Here is a 26164-nt window from a genome sequence, read left to right on the forward strand (position 1 = left end):
CCTCCGCACCGGGTGCCCAAAGATCAGGAGCGTGGGACTGAAGTGTAGCCAGAATTTGAGGAGCAGCCCCTTCAGATACTCAAAGAGGGGCTGCAACCTCACACACTCCGTATAAACGTGGAACACGGACTCGTCCAGGCCGCAGAAAGTACAGGCGGCCTGGGAGTCCATGAACCTACTTAAAAGTCTATTGCACGGGACAGCCCTGTGCAACACCCTCCACCCCAGGTCCCCGATGTAAAGGGGGAAGACTCCCACGTAGAGAGACCTCCATCGGGGTTTCCCCTCGCCGCCAGATGGCAACGCGGACCGCCAGGGCGTGTCCGGCCGGCTGACGAGGGCGAGGAAGTGGAGAGTGTGCAGGAGCAGCCCGTACAGGAAACCCCTCCGCGCGAACCCCGTTTTGTTTTTTTGTTTTTTTTAGAGGGAGCTTTACTCTGTATCTAGCCCCGTGCTGTTCCTGTCCTGGGAGTGTTTGATGAGGACAGTGTAGAGGGAGCTTTACTCTAACACAAGCAGAAGGGTGCAGCAGAACACTTGGGATCCTACATCACTTGGAATTTGGGTGCTAGATTTTGCAGGACTCAGAGGGTTTGGGTACATAAGAAATTAGAGTAGGAGTAGGCCATTCAGCCCCTCAAGCCTGCCCCGCCATTCAATACGATCATGGCTGATCTGTCCCAGGCCTCAACTCCTCTTTCGGGCCTGCTCCGCATAACTCTCAACTCCCTGAGATTTCAAAAATCTATTTGCCTTCTCCTTAAATACATTTAGTGATCCAGCCTCCACAACTCTGAGGGAGAGAATTCCAGAGGTTCACCACCCTCTGAGAGAAGAAATTCCTTCGCATTTCAGTTTTAAATGTGCAGCCCCTTGTCCCCTAGTTCAAGATTCCCCCACCAGTGGAAACATATTCTCAACATCTACCCTGTCAAGCCCCCTTAAAATCTTATATGTTTCAATAAGATCACCTCTCATTCTTCGAAAATTCAATGAATAAAGGCCTAACCTGTTTAGCCGTTCTTGATAAGACAACCCCTTCATCCCAGGAATCAGCCTAGTGAACCTTTTCTGAACTGCCTCCAATGCTAGTATATCCTTCCTTAAATACGGGGACCAAAACTGTACGCAGTGCTGCAGGCGTGACCTCACCAACACTCTGTACAGTTGTAACAAGACTTCCCCATTCTTATAAACTCTAACCCCCTCGCAATAAAGGCCAAAATTCCATTTGCCTTCCTAATTACTTGCTGCACCTACATGCTAACTTTTTGTGTTTCATGTACAAGAACACCCAAATCCCTCTGTACTGCGATGCTATGGAATTCTGAGATTTTGGGTGCTGTGATCTGGGTGCTGGAATCTGAGATGCTGCAGGACTCGGAGAATCTGGGTGCAGGCATCCTGTTTTCACTCGGATTCTAGATGCTAGGATCTGGGTGCTGGGATGCTGTGGGACTCAGAGTTGGTGGGGGGTGGGGGGTAGTGTGGGTGATGGGAAGGATGGTTTCCAGCATCTGTCAGGGGAGGCCTGGCTGCACCACATTCTCAGTGTGATGGACCGGAGGCAGCTGTATACCTTTTAATGATATGGAAATTACAAGACCTTATAACAGCTGTGTTCCGATATACAGGTGGATCCAGGTACACAGAATTGAAGAACTTCTGACCCAGATTGGAGGACGGGAACTTGTCTTTCATGGTGGGACTTCATTAGGGAACCTGACTGTTAGGACTCCATGGCCCAGAAATGGGATGGAGCGGGCCATTGGTCCGTGGGCTCATTAGCATGGTAGTGATGAGCTGCAGGCACCATATGTGGCCTGAGGCAGCTCATCAGTCACGGGCGGGTGGTGGGTTGTTGAGCAGCAAGATGAGTCTACTTGGAGGCTGACTGAGGACCTATAATGAATGCGGCCAGGGCAGGGCAGGGCAGGGCAGGGGTGGGGTGGGGGAGAGGCAGTGGGAGTCGAGCAGTGGCTGATGCAGCACCAGTTTTAATGTGAATTCATGGGGGACATTCCTGTTCCCCTCGGCCCCCTAGTCAGCTGGGCTGCTGCCTTTATTTCAGAACCATTTGATTAAATATAATGTAAAAGTAAACATTAGGAATTATAGGAGGCCATTCAGCCCCTTGAATCTACACCGCCATTCAATTAGATCAGGGTTGATCTGCACCTCAACTCCATTTATTTACCCACCTTCTCTCCGTACCCCTTCTTATCCTTATCCAACAAAAATCTATCAATCTCACTATTGTGTCAATTGGCCCCCAGTCTCAACAGCTTCATAAGCAAGAAAGTTCCAGATTTTCACTACCCTTTGTGTGGAAAACTGGTGGTGGGAAAGTTGGTTCCCAGCATCTTTCACTCCTGAATATCCTATTTCTAACTTTTAGATTATGCGTCCCCGTTTTTGATTCTCCTACTGGAGGAAATAATTTCTCTGCATCTACCATATCGAATCCTTTTAACATTTTGAACACCTCAATCGGTTCCCACATCAATCCCTTTGACCAAGCTTTTGATCACCTGTCTTAATATCTCCTTTTGTGGCTCAATATCAAATTTTATCTGATTGTGCTCCTGGGAATTGCCTTGGGATGTTTTAACACATTATAGTCACTATATAAATGCAAGTTGTTGCTGTTTCATACTCAAGGGAATAACCTGTCCTCATAATTTAACCCTTTTAGTCCTGGTATCTTTTTGGCAAATCTGCACTGCACCCCTCCATATATCCTTCATGAGGAGCAGTTCCCAGAATTGAAAGCAGTTAGTCCAGATGCTAGCTTTATACAATGGAAGTATAACTTTCTCCCCTGTGTAATTTAGCCTCCTTGAGATAAACAGTGGTCAGGCAATAAGTCTTTTATATTCTGTTTTGTTATTCTTCAAGACCTCAAGGCCACAGAACATAGAACTACATGCCGTTCAAAGTCTACGAATCTCTTTCTACTGCTTTGGTTAACCTTTCACCTTCTCCACTCAGGAACACATATATTGGGTTAACAAGCAGAACTAGTCTGCAATAGTCTGTTTATCACATTAGGTATAGACCTTTTGTCTTGCCACCCATGCTCACTAATCTTCCTGTAATATACTTGCTCAAAGCTTGCTTCCAATAAAATATGATCTACGTCACTTCTTTGTGTTCAACTGGACTTTCGACACATGAAGAGTCATTTATCAAGCGATATAAGAAGGCCTGAGTAATACTCCACTGATTACAACACAAAACAGCACTGAAATTCAGTAAAAGAAAAGCAAAATACTGCAGATGCTGGAAAACTGAAACAAAAACAGAAACTGTTAGAAATACTCAGCAGGTCAGGCAGCATCTGTGGAGAGAAAAACAGAGTAAACATTTCGGGTCTGTGTGCTTGGTGATTAAGCATAAGATTAGGTCAGGAGGTCTCCAGTAAAAGTAAGGACACATAAAAAGATCAAGTGGGATAAGGAAGATGCTGAGAGATAACTGCCTGAGTAACACCTCAGGCTGGTTATATCAAGAGCAATGAAATGAATAGCCAGATGATCCTTCTTTTTGTGGTGTTGGTTAAGGGACCAATGTTGGTCAAGAAACTAGGGCAGCTCCACAAATTTTGAACGATACCTTGAGATCTTTAACTTCCACCTGAGCCACCAGAATAGGCAGATGGAAGCCTCAGTTTGAGCAGCAGTCAAAAATCATTGACATTGTGGTAGCCGAGGGAAAAAAGCTGAGGAAATGCAGCAAGAGGTGCTGCTATGAGGCTGTGGACTGTTTTATTCAGACAGACCTGTGGATCTGGCAGTGCATTGGCATTGTTGGCACTGGAAGATATACCAGTAGAAGGGAGATGGAAGAACCAATCTCAGTAGAAACCACAAAAGGCTAAATAAAAGACTCTCTCTCATAAACCACCCTACTCAGATATATCTTTAACTCTTCTATAAGGACCGATTGAGTAGAATGGACCTATACTCTCTGGGAATAAGAAGAATGAGAGGTGATCTTATTGAAACATACAAGATTTTGAAAGGGCTTCACAGGGTAGATGCTGAGAGGCTGTTTCCTCTGACTGGAGAATCTAGAACTAGGGGGCATAGTCTCAGGATAAGAGGATGGCCATGTTAAACTAGATGAAGAGAAATTTCTTCACCATAGGGTTTGGAATTCCCTACCTCAGAAGGCTGTGGATGTTGAGTTGTTGAGTATATTGAAGCTTTTTGGATTCTAAGGGATAAGGGGAACTGGTGGGAAAGTGGAGTTGAGGTCGAGGAACAATCTTACTAAATGGCAGAGTGGGCTCAAGGGACCATGTGGTCTACTTCTGCTGCTATTTCTTATGTTCTTATCTGTAACACCTGTCAATTTTATAAATGGATCTCGTCACAGACAATGGAAGTCTTTGAGGTTAACAGCACGTCAAACTTCCAGTGATTTATTTCCCATGAGCAAATCATTGTGGCAGAATGCATGTATCTGTAAAGCTATAACTAGATAAAAGACTTGGAAAAGTACCACTAAGTACATTACCTTTGCCATTTTTAAAGTTCTGAGCAGCTTAAGCAAAAGGGACTTTGATTTAATTGTGGTTATAGGAAGGCAATATCAGCAAATATATTTACAAGGTCACATGGTAACACAGGGCATATTTCATATCTTCAGTTATTTTTTATTTTTTCTGTGTTTATTTTATTTTAGTTTGTTCAGTTTGCCTACCCAGTTTTTTTTCATGTTTGTACTTGTGGCTGTTCAGTTTTCAGTCCGTTAACACCCTATCTGTACTAATGCTTTGTCTTTCAACAAACCATTAACGTATTGTTTGCCTTTGCTCCATGACCTTCTGGTCGGTTATTCTCTGTGACCTTGTCCTATCTACACCTTCTCCTTTCTTATTTTTTTTTTTTTTAGATTAGAGATACAGCACTGAAACAGGCCCTTCGGCCCACCGAGTCTGTGCCGAACATCAACCACCCATTTATACTAATCCTACACTAATCCCATATTCCTACCAAACATCCCCACCTGTCCCTATATTTCCCTACCACCTACCTATACTAGTGACAATTTATAATGGCCAATTTACCTATCAACCTGCAAGTCTTTTGGCTTGTGGGAGGAAACCGGAGCACCCGGAGAAAACCCACGCAGACACAGGGAGAACTTGCAAACTCCACACAGACAGTACCCGGAATCGAACCCGGGTCCCTGGAGCTGTGAGGCTGCGGTGCTAACCACTGCGCCACTGTGCCGCCCTATCTCTTGCCCCAACCCCGCTTTACTTGCTTAAAACCTTTCACATTTCTAATATTTGCCGATTCTAAAGAAGGGTCACTGACCTGAAACGTTAACTCTGCTTCTCTCTCCACAGATGCTGCAGGACCTGCGAAGGGTCACTGACCTGAAACGTTAACTCTGCTTCTCTCTCCACAGATGCTGCAGGACCTGCTGAGTATTTCCAGCATTTCTTGTTTTTGTTTCAGATTTCCAGCATCCGCAGTATTTTGCTTTAATTTCATATTTTCAGACTCTTTTGTAACATGTTTGTTCTGTGCAAACAGTATTACACTGACTAACACTTTGCTTCCTAACTGGTGCAAGTGATGGGCAGGATCCCATCATGCTTTACAGTCAATTAAGCACTTTTGAACGGTTGTAATATAGAAAACACAGCAACCAATACGCACACAGCAAGCCACTAACAACAGTAAGATTCTGCCCAGATACTCACTTAGTTAGAGTGGTTTAGTGATTAATATTGACCAGGACACCAGGGAAGTCTCCCCTGCTGTTCATCAAAATAGTATTATGGATTCTTTTACATTGGTTTGAGAGAGTAGGCAGGACCCCTCATGTTTAAAATCTCATCTCATCTGCATCTACACCAATGCAGCACTCCTCAGTACTACAGTGGAGTGTCAATCTGGACTACAGGCTCAAGTTTCATGGAGTGGGGCTTGAACTTATAGCTTTCTAACACTTTGGCAAGAGAGCTACCAATAAGCCGTGGCTAACCGAAACCAGTAGCATGTTTTGCTGGTGGGCTCTATAGATTTACCCTTCCGGTTTGCTCTCATCTTTTCCAGAAGTTTCTGACTCAATCAGTTCCACAGGAAGCAGCTGCCCCTGCTACCTCACACAAGTTGGGAACTATGACCTGGCTCGTGATTGTCAGTTGGCTATTCGACTCTGGAGGGAATCGGTGATAAGCTGAATGGGTATGTTAGCCTGGTGGTTATGAGTTCCAATGCCATCATTGCAAGTTGAGAAATTGAGTAGAATCAGGCAATTTATGGGATAGCACCAGAAAATGGCCATAGCTGCTGGATTATCATATAAAACCCAACTGGCTCACAATGTTCCTCAGGGACTGGAAGCTGTCTCCCATACTTGGTCTGGTCTACTTGTAGCTCCAGTATCACTCTATGTGGTGACTCTGAATACCCTCAGGACATTTAAGAATGGGCAAAAAATATGGCCTTGCTGGTGTCACCTGCTTCCCCAACAACATTTAAAAAAATAAATTCTAATCTTATCTTCATCTCACATCCATAAGCATGCACTTTGTGGCAAAAAAACCCCCCTGGACATTAACCAAGTATGAGATCCTTGGCTGATTTCTCCTCCACAGTACCACAACGCTGAGACCAGTTGTAATATTCCCCTCTCCCCAGACTGAGAACAGTTAACTCAGCAGAGCACAAAAATCAATGTGGGATCTTTTTCTCTTCATGGTTCAGTGCCAAAGGAGTAAATGTCATGAGACCAGCGGAATCCGAAATGGTGACCCAATATCCCAGCTATTCAGCTCATGAAACCCAGGCAACTCAACTGTGTTTGTCTTTCTTACTGGAATGTTCATTTGCAATTCTTTTTATTCTTCCTTGTGATGTGAGTATTGTTGGCAAGGCCAGCATTTATTGCCCATCCCTAGTTGGCCTTCAGGGGTGGTGGTGAGACTGCTTCTTGAACCACTGCAGTCCGACAGGTGAAAGTGTTCTAACAGTCCTGTTAGGTAGGGAGTGCTAGGAATTTGACTCACCCACAATGACATAATGGCAATGTGTCCGAGTCAGGATGGTGTTTGACCTAGAGATGATAGTAGTCTCGTGCACCTACTGCCCTTGTCCTTTTAGGTGGTGCAGATCACAGGATTGGGAAGTGCTGCCGAAGTCGCCTTGGTGAGTCGATGAGGTGCATCCTGTAGATAGTATGTAGTGCAGACACAGCACACTGGTGATAGAGACAGTCGATGTTTAAGCATGTGGATGGGCTGTCAATCAAGCAGGCTGCTTTGTCCCAAAGGTACTGAGCTTCTTGAGTGTTGTTGCAGCTGCACCCATCAAAGCAAGTGGAGAGTATTTCATCACATTCTTGCATTGGAAGTGGTGACAAGGCTCCAGGGAGTCAGGAGATGAGCAACAGTGCCCAGTCTCTGATCTGAGGTTGTGACACCTTAGTAAAGGTTGTTATCAATGACGCAGCCTGATTGTTATCAGTATTGCACTAGGAGTTTCAACCTAGATTATGTGCGCAAGTCTCTGGAGTGGAGTTTGAACCCACAATATTCTAACTCATAGGCATGAGTGCAACCCACTGAGCCATGGCTAAGATTGCAAGCTTATTTGGGATAACGTTACAAATTCATGGCTCCTCACAGAACTTGATTGCTGGGAGCATGCATTAGGAATTTAGGTGCAGACTGCCTAGAATTTTCCATCATCGCGAACTGAAAATCCTGGGATGGGCACATTGGAATTCCCATCATATGCTCCAGGCAGTCGAAACTCTTGCAAGGCAAGCATAAATTCCTAAACTTACCCCTTGAACGTACCCCTGCGAGGTTCATGAATATAAAATATTTAAGACACTCCTGTGTTAGAAAAGGGAAGGTGTTGGACTGCATTGTGTAACAGAGTTACATAAAAACGATGATCTTAAAATCACATTGAAATACTCAAAGGTGCTCAGTATTGTACAGAATGTGCAATGAAAGCCAATTCTCAGTGTACCGCCTTCCTTAACACACATGAAGCAGTGAACCACTAATTCCGCTCCAAAGAAATGCAAAACTTTCTTCAAAACTGGTTCTATTTACTATCTGCGTCTGTTTATGGGGCACTAAATTCCAGTGAACATATTTATTGACTTAGAATTGCAAAGGTCACTTTTGGAAGGCATTATAGATCTTCGGTTGAACTTCCTCCAACACTTTCTCCACCATACTGCAGTGAAAGGTCAGCCTTTTGAATTGGGTCTAACTTTACCTGAAGATACCTGTGAAAAGCAGCTGATTTTCCAACTACAACTGTTTAACTCTTTCTTTTCGACTATCCAACTCTTGTTTTGACCGGGATTTTAAAATGCAGAGCACAAAGTGCAAAATGAGGACAGTTATATATTTATGCTGCCTGGTGTTTGCTACAGTTTCAGGTGAGTCTCAATATGATATACTCTTCAGTAATACTTTTGTAAATTTTGAGATCCTATTTCCCCCCCAATACTGTGATAGATTTTCCTCTCCATTATGCCCGGGACGCACCCAGTTCCCAGGCACAGGGTAGAGGCAACGGGATAATTACGGGTTGCGTCAGTTTTCCTCTCATTGGGCAGGTGTCTGAAAATATGTACGGATCCCAGGAATGCCCTGGAGATGTACGGAGTGAGAATGAAGGAAGGTTTTCCTCCACCTGACACAATCAGGTCTCAGGATCTTCTGGCTATTGGTAAGATACACAAGATAACGTTGATACACCAAACTGTTCAGCAAGTTCACTCTGGGAAACTGTCAGCTCACACAGTATCACAATTAGTTTAGCTTTAACAGCAAGATAAAGAATCTTGGTCTTTCCACTATTCACAAGAGACAGAGACTGCGAAATTCGATAACACCAACATCCAAAAAATGGCCGTGGGCATCAAGATGCACGATCAACCTGTGTCTGTTGAGGACTGGCGTCAGACCCTGGACTTGCTTATGTAAGGCTGTTTCAGGCAGACCGACAGCTTACTCATTCAGAGGGCCATTTGAATATCATATCGGGTGGCCCTTGGACAGCAGTGGGGAGGCTGAAAGATAGAAAGACTTGTATTTCTTTCACAGTCTCAGAATGGCTCAAAGCACTTCACAGCCAATTACCTACTTGTGAAGTGGAGTCAGAGTAGGGAATTTTTAATATTCTTTTGCAGGATGTGGGTGAATATCTTTTACATTTACCTGAGTGGGTAGACTGGTTTAATGTCACATCCGAAAGGTGGCACCTCTGAGAGTGCACCACTCCATATATCATCCATAACCTTCCAACTTTAGAGTGTTACCCACTAAACCACAGTTGAAAAGCATCACTATCTGTTTTGTATTTTGGCTGATTTTATGTACAATTAATTTTGAAGAAATCCAACATTTTCCTTGATGAAGAAATTGAAGATTAAACTTTCTTTAAACTTTCTTCAGTAAGAGCTGACCTCCTGTGACATTCTGGAGTTGTTTATTACTGGCCCGTGTGATGTCCTCGGGACGGGTGTGAGGTTTAGCTGAGTTTAGTATAGTATAAGAGGCAAAGACAGAGAGACAAAGACAAACATGGCATGCTGCTGAACACAAAGGCTTCTTCTTTATTCTGTTTTAGTTCCACTTTCCCTTTGCTAGCATATGTGTTCTATAGTAGTCCCAAGTGTACAGAATACACACGTATCAAAATTAGCAAATATAACTGCTCTATTCAAGAAGGGGAGTGAGGAAGAGCACAAGTAACTATAGGCCAGTTAGCTTGATATCTGTCATGGGGAAGGTGTTCGAATCGATCATTAAGGAGGCTATAGCTGGGCACTTGAAAAAACTCAAGGAAATCGGGAATAGTCAGCATGCTTTGTGAAAGGGAAATCACGTTTAACCAATTTATTGGAGTTCTTTGAAGGAGTAACATGCACTGTGGATAAAGGGGAGCCCGTTGATGTACTGTACTTGGATTTCTAGAAGGCATTTGACAAGGTGCCATATGAAAGGTTATTGTGCAAAGTAGGAGCTCATGGTGTAGGGGGTAACATTTTAGCATGGATAGAAGATTGGCTGGCTGGCAGAAAACAGAGAGTGTGCATAAATGGGTCCTTTTCTGATTGGCAGGATGTGAAGAGTGGAGTCCTGCAGGGGTCTGTGCTGGGTCTCGACATTTTACAATTTATATCAATGACTTAGATGAGAGGAGCGCTGGCATGGTAGACAGATTTGCAGATGCAGAAGGGCGGCACAGTGGCGCAGTGGTTAGCACCGCAGCCTCACAGCTCCAGGGACCCGGGTTCAATTCTAGGTACTGCCTGTGTGGAGTTTGCAAGTTCTCCCTGTGACCGCGTGGGTTTTCGCCGGGTGCTCCGGTTTCCTCCCACAGCCTAAGACTTGCAGGTGATAGGTAAATTGGACGTTGTAAATGGCCTCTAGTGTAGGTAGGTGGTAGGGAATATGGGATAACTGTAGGGTTAGTATAAATGGGTGGTTGTTGGTTGCCACAGACTCGGTGGGCCGAAAGGGCCTGTTTCAGTGCTGTATCTCTAAATAAAATAAAAATGACACAAAGATAGGTAGGAAAGTATTTTGTGAAGAGGACATAAGGAGCTTGCAGACTGATATAGATAGGTTGAGTGAGTGGGTAAAAATCTGTCAGATGGAGTATAATGTGAGAAAATATGAAGTTGTTCACTTTGGCAGGAAGAATAAAAAAGCAGAGTATTACTTAAACAGAGAACAACTGCAGAATTCCAAGGTGCAGAGGGATCTAGGTGTTCTCGTGCATGAGTCACAAAAAGGTAGTATGCAGGTTCAGCAGGTAATAAAGAAGGCTAATGGAATGCTATCCTTTATTACGAGAGGAATTGAAAATCAAAGGATGTTATGCTTCAGTTATGGGGCATTGGTGAGACCACATCTCGAATACTGTGTGCAGTTTTGGTCTCCTTATTTAAGGAAGAATGTGAATGCTTTGGAGGTGCTTCAGAGGAGGTTTACTAGATTGATACCTGGAATGAGCGGGTTGTCTTACGAGAATTGTTTTGTTGCTGCTTTGATGTCAGCTTGTTTTAGTAACTTTGGTACTGTGTTTATGCTTACATAATTAAGATGTTGTTCAGCAACCTTTTCCTCAGGACTAGGACTCTCTGTCGCCAACGGGTGTCAGAAAAGTTAGTCCACTGGGTTGAGCATGGCTGGCTGATATCAACTTGGGATTTGTACTCTTGTAGTTTAAGTATCCAACACTCTATTCAAGTGGGTGGTTTGCTATGTGGATTGTTAATAAGCTCACTTGTGGTCTATGATCAGTTATTACTTTAAATTCTTTTCCATGTAGATAGAGATGAAAGTGTAAGATACCCCTTGTGATTGACAGTGCTTCTCTCTTTGTTTGCGAATAACATTGCTCGACAGGCATTAGTGATCTGCAACAACATCGCAATAATTGATGGGTTACTTGTCATGTCATTCTGTACGAGCACTGCGCCTAAGCCAATCCATAACCAGGTGGATGGTTTACTCAAAGTCGAAATAGGTATTTGTGCAACTTGCTGACAAATGTCGTTTGATCTGTTGTATCATCTGTTTGTGTAATTTAGTTCATTCACAATTGGTGGTCTCTTTTGTCAGATTGCGTAGAGAAGCAGATAGTGTAGCGAGGTCAGGAATGAAGTGACTGCAGTACGTGACAAGTCCTAGCAGATTTCGGACTTCCTGCACGTTCCTAGGATCCACAGCATTTGCAATGGCTTCAATCTGCACTTCAAGGGCTCGAAGGCATGCTGTGAACATCGGTGATGACATTCTCATCTGTGGCCACACCGATCTGGTGATACGCCTTCACCGCTGAACACATGACTGAAGAATTCAATTCTGCTTTCAATAAACAAGCACTTGTCTTTGTTCAAGTTGAGGTTACATTCTCTGAGACATTGTAGGCATACATGTAGGCTTGGATCTCGAGTTCCTTTTCAGTGTGGCCATAGATGAGAATTTCATCACTGATGATCAGTATGCCTTCGAGTCCTTGAAGTGCAGATTGAATCAAGTACTGAAATACCTCAGCTGCTTAGCTGACTCCAAAGTTGAGCCTCTTGTATCAAAAAAGTCTGATGTGAGTAGAGAATACAGTAATATATCTCGATTTTTCTGCAAGCTCGGTAGCCTGCATTGATGTCAAGTTTAGCAAAGTGTTCAGCACCATTCACTTTCTCTATGATGTCAAGTGTCTTTCTCGTTGTGTGGCTAGGTTTGGTGATTGCATATCAATGCAGATTTTAATCTGGTTCTCGCTCTTGGGTTTCTTGATGACTTGTATGGGTGAGGCCCAAGGGGTATGCTCATCTCCAACTTTCTCATTAATGTCAAGGTCGAATAGGCGTCAAAGTTCCTTCTCTGAATGTTTCCTGACATGAAATGGTAAGTGTTGCCATTAATGCACAACTGGGGTACATTAGGGTCTATGCGTAGCTTGCATGTAACACCTGTCAGTTTTCCGATACCAGTAAATCAATCAGCATACAGTTCCAGAAAGTGTTTGTTATGCAATGAAATCACATATGTGACTGTAATCACGTACAGATCTGTTGCTGTGTGGAAATTGATAAGCGTGTCACATTCTCATGACATAGAATAGAGCTTTCGTTTTCATGTCTTTGAATGAGACTGGTATTTCAAATGTTCTGAGGATTTTCAGCGGCTTGTCACTGTTGTAAGGGAAACTTTTCTTATTCCCTGGTTTGCAGAGAATGGGGCAATCCTGAAGTTGGTTGAATGTTTTGTCTCCCATGATATTGATAGACACTCCTGTGCCTATGAGAGCATCTATGTCCGAGCAGCCAACGCTCATTGTCACACGTGGCTGTTTGCCTCTGAGAGGACAAAGTATGTTCAGGATCATCTGCCTTTGTATTGGCTACATTCTCCCATCTTTGTTGCTATGGTACACATACATGACAACCTTCTGTTGGTATTGGTCTTAGTAGTTGACTTTTGCTGATGAGCGACAAACACGAGCCAAGTGGTTGGGTTTTCCACAGACTTTACACGGTTTGCCAGTAGCAAGACACTATCCAGTGTGGGTAAGCACCGCCGCAGTGGAAATATCCTCTGGATAAGTCACAACTCTGTTCATGAGATGGCTGTTTTTGTTTTGCAGATGATTTCCAGGCACGTGAGCGATGAATAGTGTTTACAGGAATCGAACTTGGAGTGTGGCAGGTGCTGTTAGCAACCTCAACTTCAGTAGCTCTGGAGAGCGATAGTGATCTTGCTAACTCCAGCAGCTCTGACAGCTTTCTGTCTTTCTCAAGTGCTTTTTTACATAGTTGAATGGAGAGACAGCCTTCGATTATTTGTTTTGATTTTCTGTTCTATATGTTCCACATCACCGAAGTTACATCTGGTTGCTAGTTGCCTCAGTTGCATGCAGTATGGGTCAATTGTCTTGTTTGATTCTTGATTAGTGCATTGAAAGGTAATGGTTTCATACATTGTGCTTTTCTTGGGTGTAAACTAGTGCATGGTTTGCTGAGTTGCAGTCATTTTGCTTAGATATATGTGTCTCAAAGGTATCTTCTAATTCTTCACCTCCATAGTGTAGAAGCCAGGCCTTTTTCTTGTATTGTCTATGATTGTGAAACTTGCAATTGTGCCTTTGAAACATCGCAGCCATTTTTGTCAAGGTGGGGATACAGATGATGGCTCTGAATGCACATCAAATGGTTCTAGGTTGGGCATAGACAATGCCACATTGATCAGCAACACAGTGATAAAGGATCAGGATTTTGCTCCTTTCAGAGGAAACTTCTCTGCAATGATCTGAGATTATATATTTTTTGATTGGATGTTTATTTTGGAGAGTTCAGTCTGTGTGTATACACTGTACAAGCTTCCTGTGTGTCACCCTAACATAGTCTTCAACTTAAAATGCTGTCTATAAAAGTAGACAAAAACCTTCCAAAATTTCAAACCTGAAAGCAATGTTTTCGGTTTTCCACCATCCTTCCTCTATATTTTTTTTACTTTGTCGCGATTATGATGTCCTCGGGACTGGAATAAGGTTTAGCCGAGTTTAGGATATGAGGCAAAGACAGAGAGAAACAAAGACAGAAACAGCATGCTGCTGAACACAAAGGCTTCTTCTTTATTCAGTTTTAGTTTCATTTTTCCTTTCAGAATCACAGAATTGTTACAGTGCAGAAGGAGGCCATTCAGCCCATCGTGTCTGCACCAGCTCTCCAAATGAAGCAATTCACCGAATGCCATTCCCCCACCTTCTCCCTGTAAACATGCACATTCTTCTTTTTCAGATAACAGTCTAATTCCCTTTTGAATGCCTCGACTGAACCTGTACCACACTCTCAGGCAGTATGTGTGTTCTAAGCAGCCCCAAGTGTACAGAATGCACAATGCAATTGCAATTTCAAAACACTACAGCCTATCCGTTTTAAGTAGGCACTCCCCAAAACAACACCAAAGGCACATCCTGGGCCAAAACTAGGTCAACTGCCATTGCTGATGAAGGTTTGCTTCACATTGGCAAGTTGTCAGGATATCCAGGTCAGAAAGAAAAGCGTGAAATGATTGTATTAGAACAGGGAAGAAAGCCAATATTTTTAAACGATTATTTTTATCTGATTTGCTTAGATGTAAGATTGATAAAAATTATCATGTGCATGTGGAAGGCAAACTGTGCAACTCCAAACCAATCCACTCGTGTGAACTGACACTTTAAGAAATGACAATATGTTAGAAGCATGGAGGCTTAGATTAGGCTGTGTAGCTTCCACAACCTCCTTGCTTTGGAACTCTATTCCTCTATTAATAAAGCGAAGAATCCTGTATCTTTTTTTGGCTTTCTCAACTTGTCCTGCCATCTTCAAAGATCTGTTACATACTCTTCAAGGTCTCTGTTCCTGCGCCCCCTTTAAAATTGCACCATTTAGTTTATATTGCCTTTCCTCATTAGATTGTAATAGTTTTTATGCAAGTGCAGAGCCAGGGAAAGGGGGAGTGGGGAGGAAGGAGCTGTGAACAGTCACATTAATTAAATGACAAAAAGGATGAACTGAACGATGTTGCAGATTGTAGGTCGGTGAGGAATGGGAGTGGTGAGACTGTGAGTGGTGCAGCTGTTACTTGATGCCATTTAAAAATTGTCATTCACTTGACAACTCTGATCACATCATTGAGCTTTTCCTGCACTGAATCCATGTATGGGGAGCCATACTCCTCACATTCATCTTGTTCATAACCTCCTTCCAGTGCCTTTGCATTAGGTGCCTGGAAGGCTTCCTGCCCCTGGGGGATTTAGAATGTTCATCACATTGTCTACGTCCTGCATTGTGTCTGTGTCAGCCATGGCTCAGCATCAGCACTCGTGCCTCTGAGTCAGATGTTGTCGGCTCCAGTCGCACTCCAGAGTCTTGAGTATAAAATCCAGACTGAAACTTCAATTTAGTACTGAGGGAGTGCTGCATTGTCAGAGATGCTGTCTTCCAGGTCAAATGTTAAACCTACGCCCTGCCTGCTCACTCATTATTCTTGGAGAAGGCGCGTTTCTTGCCGTATCCTGACCAATATTTATCCCTCAGCAACACCGAAAACAGATGAGCTCTTCATTTATCCCATTGCTGTTTGTGGGATCTTGCTGAGCACCAATAGGTTGCATTTCCTATATTGCATCACTTCCAAAGTATCTCATTCATTGGAAAGCACTTTGGGAGGCTTCCTGAGGCCATGAATAGCTTTAAATCAATGGAAGTACAATTTTAAGCTCTTCAGTGAAGCATCTGAGTACCTTCCTGCCTGCCCGCTCTCTGCCAGTTCACCTCATAGAGTCAATTTCAACTTAATTAGTAGCCACAATAGCTCCTCAATACACCACCACCCATCCCAAATTTGAGATCTGAGGATTACTTTAAGAATTATATTCTTCCCATATCAGGACCGTTCCATGTGGGTGCAGCCAATGACCTGTGCAGTTGGCAATGGCTGCAAGGAGAAACAATATTAATCAGCAGACAGCATATGTTGCCTGCATAAAGATGTTTTGGTGTGGATTTATTGCAGACCAAGGCTCCATGCCACTTCACACACGGGAATCAATATTGCCCTCCAGGCCATTTGTATATTGAGGTGAAACGCATAAAATTTTGTGAATTCTGGGTTCTTGCAGAGAAATAAATTTTATTATAAGGAAATGAACACTCTTCTTATATTCACAGGAACCACAACAAACTCCTCAACAAGTAGCAAAGGAACCACTGGAAGCCCCTCAACAAGTAACACAGGAAGCACGAAAACCCCCCCAACAAGTCGCACAGGAACCACTGAAACTCCCTCAACAGGTCGCACAGGAACCACCGAAACCCCCTCAACAAGTAGCACAGGAACCCCTGGAAGCCCCTCAACAAGTAGCACAGGAACCACCGAAACCCCCTCAACAAGTAGCACAGGAACCACCGAAACCCCCTCAACAAGTAGCACAGGAACCACCGAAACCCCCTCAACAAGTAGCACAGGAACCACCAAAACCCCCTCAACAAGTAGCACAGGAACGACCGAAACCCCTTCAACAAGTAGCACAGGAACCACCGAAACCCCTTCAACAAGTAGCACAGGAACCACCGAATACCCCTCAAAAAGTAGCACAGGAACCACCGAAACCCCCTCATCAAGTAGCACAGGAACCACCGAAAACCCCTTAACAAGTAGCACAGGAACCACTGAAACCCCCTCAACAAGTAGCACAGGAACCACCGAAACCCCCTCAACAAGTAGCGCAGGAAACACCGAAACCCCCTCAACAAGTAGCACAGGAACCACCGAAACCCCCTCAACAAGTAGCACAGGAACCACTGGGAGCCCCTCAACAAGTAGCACAGGAACCACCGAAACCCCCTCAACAAGTAGCACAGGAACCACCGAAACCCCCTCAACAAGTAGCACAGGATCCACCGAAACCCCCTCAACAAGTAGCACAGGAACCACTGGGAGCCCCTCAACAAGTAGCACAGGAACCACCGAAACCCCCTCAACAAGTAGCACAGGATCCACCGAAACCCCCTCAACAAGTAGCACAGGAACCACCGAAACCCCCTCAACAAGTAGCACAGGATCCACCGAAACCCCCTCAACAAGTTGCACAGGAACCACCGAAACCCCCTCAACAAGTAGCACAGGAACCACCGAAACCCCCTCAACAAGTAGCACAGGAACCACCGAAACGCCCTCAACAGGTAGCACAGGATCCACCGAAACCCCCTCAACAAGTAGCACAGGAACGACCGAAACCCCTTCAACTAGTAGCACAGGATACACCGAAACCCCCTCAACAAGTAGCAAAGGAACCACCGAAACCCCCTCAACAAGTAGCACAGGAACCACCGAAACCCCCTCAACAAGTAGCACAGGAACCACTGAAACCCCCTCAAAAAGTAGCACAGGAACCACCGAAACCTCCTCAACAAGTAGCACAGGAACCACCGAAAACCCCTCATCAAGTAGCACAGGAACCACCGAAACCTCCTCAACAAGTAGCACAGGAACCACCGAAAACCCCTCATCAAGTAGCACAGGAACCACCGAAACCCCCTCAACAAGTAGCACAGGATCCACCGAAACCCCCTCAACAAGTAGCACAGGAACGACCGAAACCCCTTCAACTAGTAGCACAGGATACACCGAAACCCCCTCAACAAGTAGCAAAGGAACCACCGAAACCCCCTCAACAAGTAGCACAGGAACCACCGAAACCCCCTCAACAAGTAGCACAGGAACCACTGAAACCCCCTCAAAAAGTAGCACAGGAACCACCGAAACCTCCTCAACAAGTAGCACAGGAACCACCGAAAACCCCTCATCAAGTAGCACAGGAACCACCGAAACCTCCTCAACAAGTAGCACAGGAACCACCGAAAACCCCTCATCAAGTAGCACAGGAACCACCGAAACCTCCTCAACAAGTAGCACAGGAACCACCGAAAACCCCTCATCAAGTAGCACAGGAACCACCGAAACCTCCTCAACAAGTAGCACAGGAACCACCGAAAACCCCTCATCAAGTAGCAAAGGAACCACCGAAACCCCCTCAACAAGTAGCACAGGAACCACCGAAACCCCCTCAACAAGTAGCACAGGAACCACTGAAACCCCCTCAAAAAGTAGCACAGGAACCACCGAAACCCCCTCAACAAGTAGCACAGGAACCACCGAAAACCCCTCATCAAGTAGCACAGGAACCACTGAAACCCCCTCAACAAGTAGCACAGGAACCACCGAAACCTCCTCAACAAGTAGCACAGGAACCACCGAAAACCCCTCATCAAGTAGCACAGGAACCACCGAAAACCCCTCATCAAGTAGCACAGGAACCACCGAAACCTCCTCAACAAGTAGCACAGGAACCACCGAAAACCCCTCATCAAGTAGCACAGGAACCACTGGGAACCCCTCAACAAGTAGCACAGGAACATCCGAAACCCCCTCAAAAAGTAGCACAGGAACAACCGAAACCCCCTCATCAAGTAGCACAGGAACCACCGAAAACCCCTTAACAAGTAGCACAGGAACCACTGAAACCCCCTCAACAAGTAGCACAGGAACCACCGAAACCTCCTCAACAAGTAGCACAGGAACCACCGAAACCTCCTCAACAAGTAGCACAGGAACCACTGAAACCCCCTCAACAAGTAGCACAGGAACCACCGAAACCTCCTCAACAAGTAGCACAGGAACCACCGAAACCCCCTCAACAAGTAGCACAGGAACATCCGAAACCCCCTCAAAAAGTAGCACAGGAACAACCGAAACCCCCTCATCAAGTAGCACAGGAACCACCGAAAACCCCTTAACAAGTAGCACAGGAACCACTGAAACCCCCTCAACAAGTAGCACAGGAACCACCGAAACCTCCTCAACAAGTAGCACAGGAACCACCGAAACCTCCTCAACAAGTAGCACAGGAACCACCGAAACCCCCTCAACAAGTAGCACAGGAACCACCGAAACCTCCTCAACAAGTAGCACAGGAACCACCGAAACCTCCTCAACAAGTAGCACAGGAACCACCGAAACCCCCTCAACAAGTAGCACAGGGACCACCGAAACCCTCTCAACAAGTAGCACAGGAACCACTGGGAGCCCCTCAACAAGTAGCACAGGAACCACCGAAACCCTCTCAACAAGTAGCACAGGAACCACTGAAACCCCCTCAACAAGTAGCACAGGAACCACCGAAACCTCCTCAACAAGTAGCACAGGAACCACCGAAACCCCCTCAACAAGTAGCACAGGAACCACCGAAACCCCCTCAACAAGTCGCACAGGAACCACCGAAAACCCCTCAACAAGTAGCACAGGAACCACCGAAACCCCCTCAACAAGTCGCACAGGAACCACCAAAACCCCCTCAACAAGTAGCACAGGAACCACCGAAACCTCCTCAACAAGTAGCACAGGAACCACTGAAAACCCCTCAACAAGTAGCACAGGAACCACCGACACCCCTTCAACAAGTAGCGCAGGAAACACCGAAACCCCCTCAACAAGTAGCACAGGAACCACCGAAACCCCCTCAACAAGTAGCACAGGAACCACTGAAACCTCCTCAACAAGTAGCACAGGAACCACCGAAACCCCCTCAACAAGTAGCACAGGAACCACCGAAACCCCCTCAACAAGTAGCACAGGAACCACCGAAACCCCCTCAACAAGTAGCACAGGAACCACCGAAACCCCCTCAACAAGTAGCACAGGAACCACCGACACCCCTTCAACAAGTAGCACAGGAACCACTGAAACCCCCTCAACAAGTAGCACAGGAACAACTGAAACCCCCTCAACAAGTAGCACAGGAACCACTGAAACCCCCTCAACAAGTAGCACAGGAACAACTGAAACCCCCTCAACAAGTAGCACAGGAACCACCGAAACCCCCTCAACAAGTAGCACAGGAACAACTGAAACCCCTTCAACAAGTAGCACAGGAACCACTGAAACCCCCTCAACAAGTAGCACAGGAACCACCGAAACCCCCTCAACAAGTAGCACAGGAACAACTGAAACCCCCTCAACAAGTAGCACAGGAACCACTGAAACCCCCTCAACAAGTAGCACAGGAACCACCGACACCCCTTCAACAAGTAGCAAAGGAACCACCGAAACCCCCTCAACAAGTAGCACAGGAACCACTGGAAGCCCCTCAACAAGTAGCACAGGAACCACCGAAACCCCATCAACAAGTAGCACAGGAACCACCGAAACCCCCTCAACAAGCAGCACAGGAACCACCGAAACCCCCTCATCAATTAGCACAGGAACCACCGAAACCCCCTCAACAAGTAGCACAGGAACCACCGACACCCCTTCAACAAGTCGCAAAGGAACCACCGAAACCCCCTCAACAAGTAGCACAGGAACCACCAAAACCCCCTCAACAAGTAGCACAGGAACCAATGAAACCCCTTCAACAAATAGCACAGGAACCACCGAAACCCCCTCAACAAGTAGCACAGGAACCACCGAAACCCCATCAACAAGTAGCACAGGAACCACTGAAACCCCCTCAACAAGTAGCACAGGAACCACCGACACCCCCTCAACAAGTAGCACAGGAACCACCGACACCCCCTCAACAAGTAGCACAGGAACCACCAAAACCCCCTCAACAAGTAGCACAGGAACCAATGAAACCCCTTCAACAAGTAGCACAGGAACCACCGAATCCCCCTCAACAAGTAGCAAAGGAACCACCAAAACCCCCTCAACAAGTAGCACAGGAACCACCGAAACCCCCTCAACAAGTAGCACAGGAACCACCGAAACCCCCTCAACAAGTAGCACAGGAACCACCGAAACCCCCTCAACAAGTAGCACAGGAACCACCGAATCCCCCTCAACAAGTAGCAAAGGAACCACCAAAACCCCCTCAACAAGTAGCACAGGAACCACCGAAACCCCCTCAACAAGTAGCACAGGAACCACCAAAACCCCCTCAACAAGTAGCACAGGAACCACCGAAACCCCCTCAACAAGTAGCACAGGAACCACCGAAACCCCCTCAACAAGTAGCACAGGAACTACCGAAACCCCCTCAACAAGTAGCACAGGAACCACTGAAACTCCCTCAACAAGTAGCACAGGAACTACCGAAACCCCCTCAACAAGTAGCACAGGAACCACCGAAACCCCCTCAACAAGTAGCACAGGAACCACCGAAACCTCCTCAGTCGGTAGCACAGCAACCACTAAACCCACCCCCACCACCAAAAGTACCGCAGACACAAGCAGACCAACCTCTATTACACCCTCCACCTCCCCTGCCACAACATCTCCTAATGCAACAACCACACTGGTCAAGACAACGGCTACCACAATTCAAACTGCTACACCGACCACCACAAGATCTAACACAACTACAACAACAGGTATTTCCTTAATCTTAGTCATCAGTGTTTTCATTTAATTCATTGAGTTCCAAAATGTTTTTTGCCCATGTACTACTGTAATGAATTTTAGAATTTTCTAATAAAGTCGAGTATTTTTATGGAACTGCATGTGGGTAACCTCATATAGGATGTCTAGTTATAACTGGACAGAGGATGGTCAACGGGCACTGGCAGCATGGCCCAAAAATGCCGACAGCAGGCCCAACCCATTTTTGGGCAGTATATTAATATGCATGGTAATCTGCCAAGGATCAATGAACTCCAGCTCACCAAGGAGGAGCAGATAGGAAATCTGAATGTAGCTCCATGGAACAGAGCCCAATGTTTCAGAATAAAACAAGAAAGCAACAAAAGATCTGGCAGTAGATTGGATTTTTTCTTGCTCTCACAAAAGTAATTGTTGAGCTGGTTTTCAAAAAATCTGGATCAGCTTGCAGAGTCCCTGTAGGGCGATTTGTTTGGTCATAGTACCTTTAGTTCAACTCAAAGGAGAGCACAGCAAATCCTCCATTATCCAGCTCATTCTCCATAATGCACTTTGCGAAGCTCCATTATCCACCTTATTCTCCAATCTATCCTCTGTTATCCAGTTTGTTTTCGATTATCCAGTTTCTAAAATATCCCACCTCAACATTAAACTGTCTCAGTAACCCCACCTCAACATTAAACTCCTTCAGTAAAACCCCAACTCAGCACTAAGCTAAATTACCCCTACTCAAAACAATTTTGCACTGTAACAATTTGACTCTCCCTCCCTCCCCAGCTCTCGGACTTGATCCTCACCCCGATCACAAGCTAGGCCACCAGCCTTCCTTCCTGCTGGAAACTGGGCCCGACTCCACCACCAGCTAAACGCTGAACCCAAACGTCCCAGAGCAAAGTGGATTCACCCTGGCCCAGCCCCTTGCACATATACCCCATACCTCATTTTAGGCGTCACCTGTGAAATACCTGCAGCCAACTGTTCACAGACAATCAGCTCTTGATGCTTCTTGCCCATGGCCTTTGGTTACGGCCCAGCCCACGCCGCTCCCCAACCCTCACCACTCCCGGCCCTCGTCTCTGCACAGACAGTCAGCTCTTGATGCTTCTGAGTCACTGGACTCCGGCCCTGGCTCTCGCCACTCCCCAGGGCTTCAATGTTGAGGTTGACCATTCAGAATAGCAACAACAGGTATCTTAAAATCAGTCGCTTCAGGTAGATGGCGCTTGTTAACTGCGGTTTGCAGTTTATCTAGGAGAGAGAAAACTCTGATTTCAAACCTACCCGTACCTCTGGGTGGTGCTCTTTAGTCAGAGGCTAGGAGAAGGAAACTCCGATGTAAAACCTGGAGCTTGGTGGTTGTCATGGTCTTCTCAGCCTGCTGAGCCACTGCAGGGAAACCCTTAGCCTAAAGAGTGAGATCAGTCAGCGCAAGCTGATCTTCATTTTAAACCAAGTAAGTGCAGGCGAGAAGAATCAGGCCCATAGCAATGGGGGGAGAAGCGATAACAGAAGGTGCAAGATGGCACTGGCAGCCGCAGCCTCCATCCTGCAGGTAGGCAGCTGAGAAGTATGGGTCGTCTGACTGTTGATCTGGAGACAGCAACATTATTCAGCAGCACTCTGAGCAACCAAGCAGCCTTTTCTAGGGTTGCTTACTCCAAATGGAGATGGGCCTGGAAAAGGTGACACAAGCATTGTTTGTGTTAACCTTACCTGGTTGGCTTACCGTGATCAACGGGCATCTTTCAAGCGGTGCAAAAGAAAGAAATAACGCAACGAGCTAAAACATTCTAAAATTTGCGTGTTGGAATGTTCGCGCAATAATTAACGCAGATGACAACATGCGCCCTCCAGGACGATCTGTGCTTGTTGCCAGAGAAGTAGCTTGGCTTGACATCGATATCGCAGCACTCAGTTTGCTTTGCAGAATAAGGTTCATTGACAGAACACGGAGCAGAGGCTACACACTTCATTGGTCAGGGAAAGGCAAGGAGGAACTATGCATATCCAGTGTCGGCTTTATGATAAAGAATATGATTGCAAGCAAGCTTCAGAGTCTTCCCCTCGGTAATTTCGATCTTCTCATGTCCATGCGACTGCTGATTCAAAACAACCAGTTTGCCATCAGAAACAACGTATATGCCCCCATGCTACATGCTGATCTTGTGAAAGAAGGTTTCTAGCATGATCTGCACAATCTTTTTCATAAGACCAACGATAAGCTCATCATACTGGGGGTTTTGAGTGTAAGAGTTGATCGAATCAAAGAATCCTGGAAAGGTGTGCTGGGCGGGCACGGCGTCGACAACTGCAATGACAATGGTCGTTTGCTTCTGGAATTCTGTACTGAGCATAAATGCAGCATCACTAATACCCTGTTCCAGCAGAAGGACAGAATCAAACCACTCGGGGACATCCATGTTCAAAACACTGGCACCTCTTGGACTACATCCTAGTTCGCCAACCGGACATCAGGGTTGTACTTCACTTCAGAGTTATGCCCAGTGCCGACTCTTACACTGACCACAGACTGGTCCGAGCAAATGTTGCACTCAAAATCAGCCACCTCCCAAGAGAAAGGCCCCAGTAACGAAGAAACTCCAAGTTCACTGACTAGGTCTGCCAGAGGTTCAAGCAGAACTCCAGAGCAAACTGGAAATTAAGCTCAATGATAGCATGTTCCTGGACACTGAAATGGACCCAGGTAAACATGTTCTTCAGAAAACGACTGTGGAAAGTGCTCAGTTATTCAGTGAGCAAAAACAGGGACTGGTTCGACGAAACCGACTCCAGAATCTGAGATTTGCTCAAAAGAAATGCTCCTACTATACGAAATCTCTTGCAAGACCAGGTGACCAATCTGCAAAAGCTGCTTATAGGATAAGCCTGCAGTACCCTGCAAACCAAGCTTCGAGTCATTTAAAATGATTGGTGGTAAGCACTGGTAGAGAAGACACACAGTTATGCAGACAGCAGTGACATGAGATCTTTTTACAAGTCCTTGAAGACCGTTTCTGGACCATCCCACCTGATACAGGCAGCACCATAATCTTCTGCCCGCAGAACCATGCTTACTGACAAAGACCATCATGATTCCATAGTCAGAGCACTTTGAGAGCCTCTTTGGGGATGAAAGGATGGTGCAGGAAGCTTCCATAGTGAGGATACCACAAAGGGAAACAAAGTTCGAACTGGATGAACTGCTGATGTGCAAAGAGATTGCGAGTGCCATCGAACTACTGAAATCCTGCAAGGCCCCGGGAATTAATGGCATTCCAGCAAAGGTCTACAAGCAGGGAGGAAGCACACTTCATGACAAGGTCACAGAGCTGTTTACGGCTTGCTGGGAGAAAGAGAGAGTGCGACAGGAGTTTCACGATGCAGTGATTGTCACCCTCTACAAAAACAAGTGGGAAAAGTCAGACCGCTCAAATTACAGAGGGATTACCTTGCTCTCCAATGCAGACAAAATCGTAGCAAGAGTACTTCTAAACAGACTTGTACAAACAATCACCAAGGAAATTCTCCCCGAAAGCCAGTGTGGATTTTGGCCAGGAAGAGGAACCACGGATATGGTCTTTGTACTGAGACAGAGCCAAGAAAAATGCAGGGAACAGAACATGGGCCGAGAGGTTTCCTTCACAGACCTCACAAAGGCCTTCGATGCCGTCAGCCAGGATGGACTGTGGGAAATACTGTCTGGACTGAGTTGCCCACCTAAGTTTCTGGAGATTCCCCAAAAGCTGCATGTAGGACAGAAAGGCCAGGTGAAACTGAATGGAGCACTCTCTGATAGCTTCCCTATCTCCAATGGTGTAAACCAAAAGTGTGCTCTTGCAGCGACCCTCTTTTCCATCTTCTTCAGCATGATGCTTCACAGGGCCGAGAGAGATTCGACAGAGGGTATTTACATCCGCTTCTGAACAGATGGGAGTCTTTTCAATCTACGACGAATCTTAGCTCTTACAAAGACCACAGAAGTGCACATCTTGGAACTTCTTTTTGCTGATGCTGATTGTGCCCTTGTGGCCCACACATAGGAAACACTACAGCTCACTGTGATCTGTTTCTCAGAAGCAGAAAACGCCTTACCATCAGTCTGAAGAAAACAGAAGTGCTGTTCCAACACCCACCCCTTGAAAGTTACAACCCATCACAGATCAATATTGATGATCAAAGTCTCAACACTGTCGATCAATTCACATATCTGGGCATCATGATTTCAAACGCTGCCTCCATCAGCAAAGACATTGACAATCGCTTGTCCAAAGCCAACAGCTCTTTTGGTCACCAATCTAAACGAGTCTGGATAAATGACTCCTTGCACATATCCACGAAAATCCAGGTGGACAAAGCTGTTGTTTTCACAGGCCTCTTGTATGGCTCAGAATCTTGGGTCCTGTCCAGTAAACAAATTAAGCTGCTTGAATGCTTCCATCAACACTGCTTGTGCTCCATTACGGATATAAATGACAGGACAACATTACAAATATTGAAGGCCCTTTAGGAGGGAATTTACCCAGCATTCAGAGCATCCTCTTCCAATGACAGCTACGCTGGTCAGGGCACGTATCATGCATGGAGGACACAAGAATGCCAAAAGCAGTGCTGCATGGACAACTGTGCTCCATGAAAATGTTTCAAGGACCAGCCGAAGAAACAACTCTCTTTGTCTGACATCGAACAACCAACAAAGGAGCAGGATGCTGCTGACAGGAACAATTAGCGTTCAAAAAT

General features: G+C 45.7%; 1 protein-coding gene across 1 annotated transcript in view; it reads left to right on the top strand.

Annotated features, from left to right (window-relative positions):
• The first annotated feature begins 1789 nt into the window (after positions 1-1789).
• Positions 1790-26164, top strand: part of LOC137357330 (mucin-17-like) — a 55994-nt gene continuing 31619 nt past the window's right edge. Inside the window, exons 1-8 of the mRNA XM_068023584.1 lie at positions 1790-1853; positions 3642-3741; positions 6663-6810; positions 7125-7169; positions 11405-11525; positions 12736-12874; positions 14639-14707; positions 20669-21420. Of these exons, the coding sequence (XP_067879685.1) occupies positions 1790-1853; positions 3642-3741; positions 6663-6810; positions 7125-7169; positions 11405-11525; positions 12736-12874; positions 14639-14707; positions 20669-21420 (1438 nt within the window). The remainder of the gene's footprint in view (positions 1854-3641; positions 3742-6662; positions 6811-7124; positions 7170-11404; positions 11526-12735; positions 12875-14638; positions 14708-20668; positions 21421-26164) is intronic.

Source organism: Heterodontus francisci, chromosome 48 (assembly GCF_036365525.1).
Source record: "Heterodontus francisci isolate sHetFra1 chromosome 48, sHetFra1.hap1, whole genome shotgun sequence".
NCBI lineage: Eukaryota > Metazoa > Chordata > Chondrichthyes > Heterodontiformes > Heterodontidae > Heterodontus > Heterodontus francisci.